We start from the raw sequence: 10,632 nt of genomic DNA, 5'->3' as shown, positions 1-10,632 counted from the left end.
TTTTTTAAAAATTAAATCCCAAACCCACCCCCCCCCCCCTTCCCCAATGCTAGGCATCCTCACTGCCCAGATCCCTGCAACACATCAAAAATGTTGGTGAAGATTAGTGACAATACTCAATAAAGCAAACCCAGTGCCCCTCATGTGACAGCACTGGTAATTGGCCAGGGCAGTGGGTGGGTTGCATGTTCCCAAAACCCAGAAGTACTGGGGCTATCACTTTTTATTGGTCAGAGGCAGTCAGTCATGAGAACTGGCTGGGCTGAATTCTTTGACTGCAAGTTATTGAAGACTTTTTATTTAAACTTTTTGTGAACCAGAGTAAAGCCTTCTTAAAGCAGAAGGTGTTTACATGTTATTGCTGCCAACACAGATCCCAAAAATGTATGCAATTTGCATGTTTAGGTTTGTAACACTACTTTAAATCCTGGCAAAGATATGGGTGCTTTCTGCCCTCTAGTGGGTAAAACTGGTATAGCAAGTGCCTAGTATTGTTGCAACATAGCCTTTAAAATGTCAGTGTTAGGAAAACTTCAGTGTTAGGGAAAAGCCAGCTGGTTCACATAAAAAACCCCAAGAACTCATATTTTCATTGGGTTTGCATTGAAATCTAAAACTTCTCCTAGCTTATCAACCCAATATAAAAAGTGAATGAGTCAGTCAAGTATTATAAAATGAATTGATTACACCTCTTGAGTGTAATCAATGACCGGAAATTGTATCTTTTTGCAAAATGTATAAATGTATCCAGAACTGCTGGAAAAGCAATTTTCTCAAGGTGGCTCAAGTCTGTATTTCTCTGTTTTTTAATTACGTTAACCTTTTTATTTTCTCTTTACCAGCCTGATTTTTAAATGTGACAAATAAATATAGAAAACATTAGCAGGCACGTAAGACAAACTCTTTATAAATAAGCCCACTGTATAGCACTTGTGCATGCACAAAACTGTTGTTATAGTGAGACCCCCACAATGCATACCCACTTTGTTGAAATACTTTGCTGCTTTGGGATTCCACAGTGCCTTTGGGTCATGGGATCTCTGAACCCCAATCCTCCCCTTCTGTAGAGATGATGAGACCAATACCCAAGCCACCATGGGATCTCTGAGAAGTAGTCTCTAGAGTGGCAAAGGTTTCTCCCACTTTCTAATACCTTTTATGACATCAGTGTGCATGTATTGGTATAAAAGTTAGTGTCTATCTATCTATCTATCTATCTATCTATCTATCTATCTATCTATCTATCTATCTATCTATCTACACCCACATTTAATATCAGGCACCTCCAAGAGTCTGGATGCAGTTCCACCTTTTTCCTAGAGAACCTCTGGTGTCTTCAAACCCTGCTTTTAAATACAAATCTTGACCCTACCTATTGGTCAATGAGGCCATCCATCATGCTTGACCAGTATATGACCAATAGGATATAAAGGCAGGGCTAAGCACAAACTTTCTAAGTTTAAATCAAGATTTACATATTAAAGTAGCCAGGGTTTAGAAGTCTCAGAAAAAGCTAGAAGTTTGTGCATATACCTGGAAGTGCCCACCACTATACTGTAGGTAACAGATTACTAACTTTTATACCAGTATAGGTGTGCTTTAAAGTAGCAGAGTAAGCAGGGTTAGGGAGGCTTATTTGACTTTAATGCTGAGTAGATATCACAGAGACCTGACTGACATTCTGCATTGGGACCCGACGAGGTTTAGCTACACCTCTATATGTGTCAGGGACCAGAGCACCTCAAGGTGGCACTGTGGAGCTGGAACCTGACCCTGCAGTTCCAGTGCTCGCCTGCAGATGTCTCCCAGCAATTAGGCACCACCTGGTGCTGATCTGGGAGGGTATTTAACCTCTCCCTGCAGTGAGGCCTGTGCTTCAGTATTGTTGCCATAGCCTGTTCCTGTTGCCTGTATCCTGTTCCTGCCTTGTAACCTGACTTGGACCTGACTCCTGACCCTTACCCCTGAGGTCTGAGATCAGTGGCTGCCTCCTTGTTGTCCTGCTCCCCAGGGGTTGCCCTGTTGTCTCTGGGGTCTAATTATTACTTATATTTTTACATGTTACTTGTGGGTCGTTGTGGGGGTGTTTATGGTTGTGGTGTTTTGGTGCAGCTAATAAATTATAGTTTGTAAGGATTTGTGGTCACGTATTAGTTCTCTTGTATAGATACTTGCATGTGGTGGGACACCCGTTCACGGTATCGTGACAATATACTATTATTCTTAATTTGCTTCAGTTTTTCTAGGTGAGCCTAATTATGTCTAAGAATCCTCTTTGGTGTCACAATGACGTTGATCTTAGAAAACTTTGCCTGTCAACAAGATATCGCTGTGTTTTCATAGTTTAGACTCCTAGTAAATTCCCTTCTCCTTTTGGTGTATTGTATCCCACAGACCCGTGGAAAGAATACTACAGAAAAGGATACAAAGAAAGACTTTGTGGGAGACCACGATTGCCTATAGTCTGTAATGACGCCCAGGTAATCCAGGGTATAGTACTCATATATTGATTATTTGTATAGACGGGCTTGTACGAAATGTACAGCATAAAAAGAATTCTTGAGATGCTTTTGAGCATGGCTTATCTCTATGTACACATTAAAAAGTCCCTGTTAATGAGGGCCTGTAGTGCTAAGTTAATATCTGATTATTCACTCAATCAGCCTGTTCTATAAAAAGTTCAAGAATGCAAAAATGTAACCTTGTCCTGTAATGTCATTGGTACCCAGTCATATGACCAATGTCATGGCACTGCTCACATAGTCTCAGGCTGATGTTTAGGCAGAGCTAGATTGGCAGCCTACTGACATCAATCCCTTATTGGTAGAGATCACATGAAGTGTTTTCTTCTGGCTGTTCCATCTCTATCTCCAGCAGCTTTTCAGAAGCCCAGTGCCAGTAACACATAACCCACATACAGCCCCATTGCTTTTTAACCAAACTGTAAAACCATAATAACTGAAATAACTAAAAGGCAACTGTTAACTTCTCTATAGATTACTCCTTTACAAAACAAGGACTCCTTCACAACACTGGATCAAAAGAAATCTGTGCAATGTCCAGAACAAATCTGCTCTGACATTTCACATGAAGCAACGGTCTGATTAGTTAAAATCAGCCTCACTTATTTTGGTAACAAAGTTCACGGTATTGTCATGAGTCCATTTCTGACTCTGTGTTTTAACCACCAGTTCAATTACCTGTGACAAAAGATTGACAGACATTGACATTCGCTTCCACAGCTGAATGGACGACTTTGAATGGTTAATGCATATGGGTTTGAGCTACTGTCAGAGCACTATACACACATGTGAGATGTGAAAGAATAAGTCTACATACGGGCAAGTAACCGTTCCTGGGGGAGGGAGCACGGCTCCGCGGCTGATGAAAGACAAACAGGTGGTGAAGCGGTTCATACGGCACCAACGGAGACCAGCGGCAGACAGCATGGAGAAGGGAGTGGTAGGGGAGGCAGGGAGGCCAAGGAATGACAGGAAGGAGGAAGTTTGAGAAACAAATACAGGAAGGACACAGACAGCAGAGGATAAAACCACAAAAGCAACACAAACACAAGTGAAAGTCAGAGCAGAGATAGACATAGGCAAAGTGACAATGGGATGGCAATGAGGGCAGGAAGGGAGAGTGGTACAAAAAGGAAAAGATACAAGTCAGCAACAGTTACAGTTGAGGAGATACATGAATACAGTTAAAAACTGGACAATGTTGATGTCATAATGAGTAACCACATAATGAAGATGTCTGGGGTCCTTCTCACTCAGACAGACCTGTATGGGAGAGTGATAAACTCCTAGGATGGTGGTGTAAGTCTTACCTAAAGAACACCAAGGCAGACATCCTGTGGCATCAGGGAAATAACCTATCCAATCTTAGAGAATCAGACACATCACTTCCTAAGAAATACAGTAAAGACAGCTGTTTCTGGACTAGGTTACTTTCCTGGGGAAAGCAGATTTTCATTGTCTTTGGTCCAATTACATAATTGCCTTTAAGTATTGAGGAGGCATTTTGTGGTATGGACCAATGTGTAGACAGTGTAGCCTGTCCATTTTCTAGGTAATCAATGACACCACTTCCACTGGACTTTGGGAGAGGTGGAAGCTTTGTGGTTAGTATCTGTGATTATGCAGTCTCTAGGAAAAGAAGACATACCTTCCAAGCAGTATTAAAGAATAAAGTTGGTGACAGCATAGTCTATGCATTGTTTAAGGGTCAATGACATCACTTCCTAAAGAGTACTAAGAAGAATGTTTTGGTACGGATGAGTGTTGGTGACAATGCAGTCTATTCTGTAGGGTAAGTGATATAACTTCAAAGAAGTACTAAAATAGGATTTTTGACATACTGTGCTCTGGCATATTATTCATGATATGATCTAGTGATCCTCCAAGAACCAAAAACATAATTGAGGAGTACATGGACATGTGCTTTGACCAGTACTAGTGACAATGCAGCCTGTGCACTCTATGGGCCCATGTGACATCACTTCATGAGGAACTTGGCAAAAGCAAACCATTTGGGTCCAATGAACAAAACTGAAGCAAGCAAATATCGAGATTCGGTAAGGCAGCTGGTCATAACCAGCTGATGCCTTGGCCTATTTGTCCAATGAATTGGCTCATAAGGATAACAGCCCAGGTTTCCTTGCTCCATTTTTCCAACAAAAGCCACGTCTGTGGCCTGTACTGATATTCATGACAGTACAGTCAAACCATTTTCTAGGTAGCAGTGACGTCACTTCCTAAAGACTAATGCAGAAGCAGCCACGTTGGAGCCATGACTTGTCTATAACAAAGATAACATGGTCTAAAAGCTCCTAGCTACTAGCTAGCACATAAATATTGGTTCTGTCCTAACAAGGGCTGCATGGTCTTTGTAGGCAACAGATAGCTTTTACATAAACCCTGGTAAAAACTACATTTTATACAGCCCTGCACTTACATGAGCTTCTGCAGCCAGACGCGGCATGGACACTGCTCGCCCTTGTATCTCCAGTCCGGTCGGATGCTCTCCACCGTTGGACAGACTTTGTCCAATTTCTTTCATTTCTACAGACTGAAGCAAGAAAATACTCCAAATTACGATACTTAGATAGTACAGAACCACATTATTAGTAGTATTCAATAAATACTTGAAAGTTTTCCAAATACTGGTTTTCGTAAATGTTTTGCCAGCCATTTCTTAGTCTCAACTTTGCCTAGTGAACTGCCTAGTGACTCTGGTGCTGATCTGTATGTCTGCATTTTATTTTGGAGAGTACTTTGTATATTATCCAGGTTCAGAGGGTTTTTTTTTTTTTTTGCAGATATAAGCTAAAAAACTTACTGAAAAAGAGAATACAATTATGGTAAGAAGTGGTAAATATAGGGATACCTGCTTGACCTGCCGCTGGGTATGGATCTCCTCTGAGTTGCCCCTCTGGAATGCGGTGCTCCGTGGGGTGGAGAAAGGGTCTTGGGTTGGCTGCGTTCCCCATGAGCTTGACTCCCGGATTCCACTATCTGGGTTGGGTCTGCAATAAGAACAACACATTTGTCACTACTAATCTGTTCAAGTGATCATTTTTAAAGTTGACTTGTAGTTTGTGAAATATCAGTTTAATGCAATGGATGGATTTTTCTAATACAAGTAGCCCCCAATTTATGCTGGGGTTAGGTTCCTGAGGGAATTAACCGGTGTTAATTGAAACCCAGTATATAATGTAAGTCAATTGGAAGCAAGGGAGTTTTGTTCCAGACCTTTCTCAAAATTGACATAAGTAATAAAATACAGGTACATTATATTTAAAGCTTCTGCATGAGCTCACACAAGGAGCTTTAAATAAAATGCACCTGTATTATGTTACTTATGTCAATGAGAGAGGATTGAAAGCTATCTTCCTCACTTTCCACTGACTTACATTATTTACTGGGTTTCTGTTTACACCAGTCTATATTTAGAACCATTCCTTGTTTTAAGGGAGGCCTGGAACCTAACTCCCTTCCTCCCCACTGACATACACTGTACATGAAATATTTGGTTTCAACTTACAAAACCCCCCAAAAAAGGAGGTATTTTGAATCAGTGCAAATTGAACCGTTGTAAACTGAGGGCCACCTGTATATCTTTTTTCAAAATAACAATTTTCAGGGCTGCTTCTTTTGCAGCTGGCTGGACACCATTTTAGAACCAGTATGCAGATTAGGAAGTTTTACTTCTCACTGACTTTCCTGATCTCTATGCTTATTCTGGCAAGTGTCTCAAAATATTAAAGCTAGAGAAGGCTAGCCCCTTTTCCAGAAGTTTCATAAAAAATCCCTTCTAAAAGCCCTGTGCACCTGGGATAACAGGAAAAAATAATTTTTGGACTGCAAAAAGTGATATAATAGTATTCTTAAGTCTCTTAACTGGAGTACTTACACCACACCACCGTTGTTTAAGGATGCCGAGCTCTTTTGTCGAAGGAACATCTTGCTGTTACCAAACGGGGCAGGAAGGTTCTGTTCCAGAGTAGCTTTTAGTGGCTGGAAAAGCGACACTGTTCCGGTCTGTAACATGCAATACAGTAGCAAACAATAAGAACTCATGTTAAAGCTATTAGTGGCTTCCTTATTTATTTAATACAGGTATTTATATAGCGCCAACAATTTACGCAGTACTTTACATAGTTGCACATTCACATCAGTCCCTACCCTCAAGGAGCTCACAATCTAAGGTCCCTGTCTTACATGCATACATAGAGGGCCAACTTAGGGAGGAGCCAATTAACCTACCAGCATGTCTTTAGAGCAGGGGTCCTCAAACTTTTTAAACATGGGGCCAGTTCACTGTCCCTCAGACATTGCTGGGGGCTGGATCATAGTGTGAAAAACAGGGGGGGGGGCGTGGCTGTGGTGCCGTACCGCCAGGCCCCCTACCGTCCCAGAACAACGGGGGAACGTTAGTGAGCAATTGCTGTGCGTTCCAGCAGCTGCTGCTCTGGTGTGAATGGCGTTACACTGCTAAAGGAACCAAGGCATTTGGTTTGCCTCGGCATGCGCTCTGAGATGAAAGGGCGCAGCTGCGCAGGCAGAACACAGAAGCTGCCAAGCTTCCGGAACAGCCTGTGTGTCTTCCCTGACACCCAGGCGGGGCCGGCGGAATGACGATCTCTCCCTGGACCCCGCGGGCGGGCGGCCAACCGATTGATTGCTGTATGTTTTTTAGGGCGGCTGGGCCTATTTTAACTGCTTGAAGACCAGGTGTTTACACCCCCTTCCTGTCCAGGCCATTTTTCAGTGTTCAGTGCTGCGGTACTTTGACTGACATTTATTTCGTCATGCAACGCTGTACTGAAATTAATTTGATACCATTTTTTTGGGAAAAATAGAGCTTTCTTTTGGTGGTGTTTAATCACCACTGCGGCTTTAATTTTTTTACTATATTTCGGGAAAATTACAGAAAGTTTAAAAAAAAAGTTTTTTTTTACATTATGTTAGGAAACATTTATTATCACACAATTTTTTGGTAAAATATAAAAGATGGGGTCACGTCGGGTAAACAGACACCAAACATGTCAAGCTTAAAAATTGTGCGCACTCGCAAAATCGCAAAAAAACACCATACCCAAATTGGCCATATGCGACGCTTTAAAAACTTTTACAGCTCATCAGTTTAGTGTTATCAGTGATTGATGGCCCTAGACTTATTGCTCTCCCTGCGACGTTCGCGGCGATATGTAACATGTGCGGCGATATGTAGCATGTGCGGCGTAGTGGGCGCAATTGTCGTTTTCGCAGGTATGCGCACCTGCCGCATGTTTGCATGCGTGTATGTAAGGGTGGGGACTTTTTAAAAAAATTTGTTTTTTTTTAAATTCTTTTTTATGTGTAACAATGTGTTTTTTTATGTGTAAAAAAACAAAATGTAATCTTTAATTTTGTTTCCTATTTTTTTTTCCACTTAGCTTTATTGCTATTACATAGGGGGCTAAGAAACCCCCCTACATGGTAGCAAAAGATGTGACAGGTCCTCTTTATGGAGACATCAGGGGTCTCCAAGACCCCTAATGTCACCTAGGACCCCCGAAGAAGCTGATGAGCCCAGGATCAGCTTGACAACGGGAGGGGGGACACGGGCCGACCTCCCATACAAGCGATACATCGCTTGTATGTTAACAGGCATCGCTGCCTGTTTTTAAATTGACTGGATTGCCCGATCACAAGTGGGCGTGGCTTATCTAGAGAGCCCCACCCACTGGCTCTCTAGTAAAGGTAGGTGCCTGCAGCTCCCCAGCCTTGACACCGACTAAGGACCCTGGCGGGCCAGATGTGGCCCACGGAGCATAGTTTGAGGACCGCTGCTTTAGAGGGTGGGAGGAAACCAGAGTACCCAGAGTAAACCCACACAAGCAAAGGGAGAACATGCAAACTCCTTGCAGATATTGACCTGGCTGGGGTTCAAACCAAGGCAAGGCAGACGCACTAACCACTACGCCACTGTGATTTATACTTTCTGCCCCAACCTGTAGGTGAATTGTCTTGTGCCAGTCCCCACCTACTCCAGGCAACTGGCCAGACATAGTTTAACACTAACAAGATTAGATGTCACTCAAGGCACACCAAGGCTGATGGAGAGGCTGAAAAAGACATTTTGAACACACTCGGCCTAAGTTCCTAAAGGAAAAAGTACAAATTTGCGTATGTGAAATGAAATTGTGCATAATTGCCTCTGATTCAACAAAACCTTTGTGCACACCAATATGTTGAAAAATCATAAGTGTTGAGTTGGGAGAAAACATTTTTGCTTACTCTAATGAAAGAGCACACAACATGAAAAGATAACAGGCAAGAGAGTGTTCCTTGAGAGTGATTGCTGGCCTTCCATTAACATAGGTAAGACCGTTATTAGGAGCCATGGTAAGAAAGAGTATCTTACATTTCCTACCAAATAAAGCACAATATAAAAGAAATACAATCTGGAACGATAATGGCAAGGATTACATGGCTTCAGGATTTATTTTAAACATAATTCTATTGCCCTAACACTTCTCCACAGATACATTTGTAGAGACCAGTGGTGGATCCAGGGAGGGGAAAGAGTAATGTCACTTTCGGCATTTAGCCGAAAGTGCCATTTTCGGCCGGCGCCCCCCCTTCACTTTTCGCCTGGGGCCCGCGCCCCTGCTGCCCCCCTGGTTGTTACGCCACTGGCTGCGCCCACACCTGTCCTGTCTGTGAGACTGTCCAGACCCCTGGTGAGAGCCCACACTGGCCACCTGAGAGCCCCACTAACCACCCGAGAGCCTGCACTGACCACCTGGGAGTCCCACTAACCACCCGAGAGCCAGCACTGACCACCTGGGAGCCCACACTAACCACCCAAGAGCCCGCAGTGACCACCTGAGAGTCCACATTGACCACCTGAACACCTCACTGACTACCTGAGAGCCCGCACTGGCCACCTGAAATCCCACTGGCCACTTGAGAGCCCACACTAACCACCAGAGAGCCCCCATGATCTCCTAAAAAAACACTGACCACCTGAGAGCCCACACTGGCCACCTGAGAGCCCACACTGGCCACCTGAGAGACCGCACTGGCCACCTGAGAGACCGCACTGGCCACCTGAGAGTTTGTAGTCCTCTATACCTGAATGTATTATTCTCCAGTGCAGTATAATGTATTGCTGGGATTTGTAGTCCTCTATAGCCGGTGCCATTCTGCATTGCTGTACAATTTATTGCTGGTATTTGTAGTCCTCTATAGTTGGTGGTGGTATTCAGCATTGCTGATTTACTGTAAAATGTATTGCTGGGATTTGTAGTCCTTTGTAGGTGGTGGTATTCTGCATTCCTGAGACCCCACACAGCCTCCTAAGATCCCAGAGAGCCCCCTGAGACCCCACACAGCCCTCCTGAGACCCCACACAGCCTCTTGGCAGTTCTGTAAGCAACAGCTTGTTTTCTGGCAGTGCCCCTCCTGAGACGAGTCTCTGGATCCGCCCCTGGCAGAGACAGACATGTCCCTTCTGCATAGACGACTATGTTCCCCAAATATAGCACTTACTAAAGATATTTAAGTAAGTGGCACTTATATTTAGAAGAATACAGACACAATTTAGAAACTACCTATATAATAGTGAACTTGTGTTGGAAAACAGGGAACACTTACCTAGGATCCAACCGTCTTCTAGCAGGTCCCGGCCAATGAATAACAAGTGGCGGGAGCTGACCGTGATGTCACGGCCAGCTCCGCCCATTTGTTATTGTTTAAGGACAGTTCAGCATCCCCAGGTCATTTGGGGACACTGATCTGTGAGTACAACTGGGTCGGAGCCAGCCGTGAGATCATGGCTGGCTCCGCCCAGCTATCTTTTGCGGGGCGAATGGCCAGCCTTTGGCAGGCCGTTCACCCCGATTCAACTGTCACTTCGGCTCGGTCGAGCCGAAGCATATGCCTTAGGCTGCTGTACGGGCTATAGTGACTGAACCGAAGGGCTCCAGCGGCCGAAGAGAGCCGAAGGATCAGCCAAAGCTACGACTGGATCCTTCGGCTCCTATACGAGTAACCCCCTAAAACTTTTAAACATCAAGGAGCAGAATTCATTGTTGGTGATTTAATCAGCATTTGAAATAGCTTAAAATCTTGTTGACTT

General features: G+C 43.7%; 1 protein-coding gene across 1 annotated transcript in view; it reads right to left on the bottom strand.

Moving 5' to 3' along the window:
• Window positions 1–10,632, bottom strand: part of CACNA1B (calcium voltage-gated channel subunit alpha1 B) — a 221,697-nt gene that overhangs the window by 10,731 nt on the left and 200,334 nt on the right. Inside the window, exons 41-44 of the mRNA XM_018565415.1 lie at window positions 6,418–6,545; window positions 5,392–5,530; window positions 4,960–5,073; window positions 3,340–3,381 (exon numbers count right to left, since the gene is read on the bottom strand). Coding sequence (XP_018420917.1) covers window positions 3,340–3,381; window positions 4,960–5,073; window positions 5,392–5,530; window positions 6,418–6,545 — 423 coding nt within the window. The remainder of the gene's footprint in view (window positions 1–3,339; window positions 3,382–4,959; window positions 5,074–5,391; window positions 5,531–6,417; window positions 6,546–10,632) is intronic.

The sequence above is a fragment of the Nanorana parkeri genome, unplaced genomic scaffold, assembly GCF_000935625.1.
Source record: "Nanorana parkeri isolate BGI_ZX_2015 unplaced genomic scaffold, ASM93562v1 scaffold845, whole genome shotgun sequence".
Lineage (NCBI taxonomy): Eukaryota > Metazoa > Chordata > Amphibia > Anura > Dicroglossidae > Nanorana > Nanorana parkeri.
This window is presented reverse-complemented; position numbering and strand designations above follow the sequence as displayed.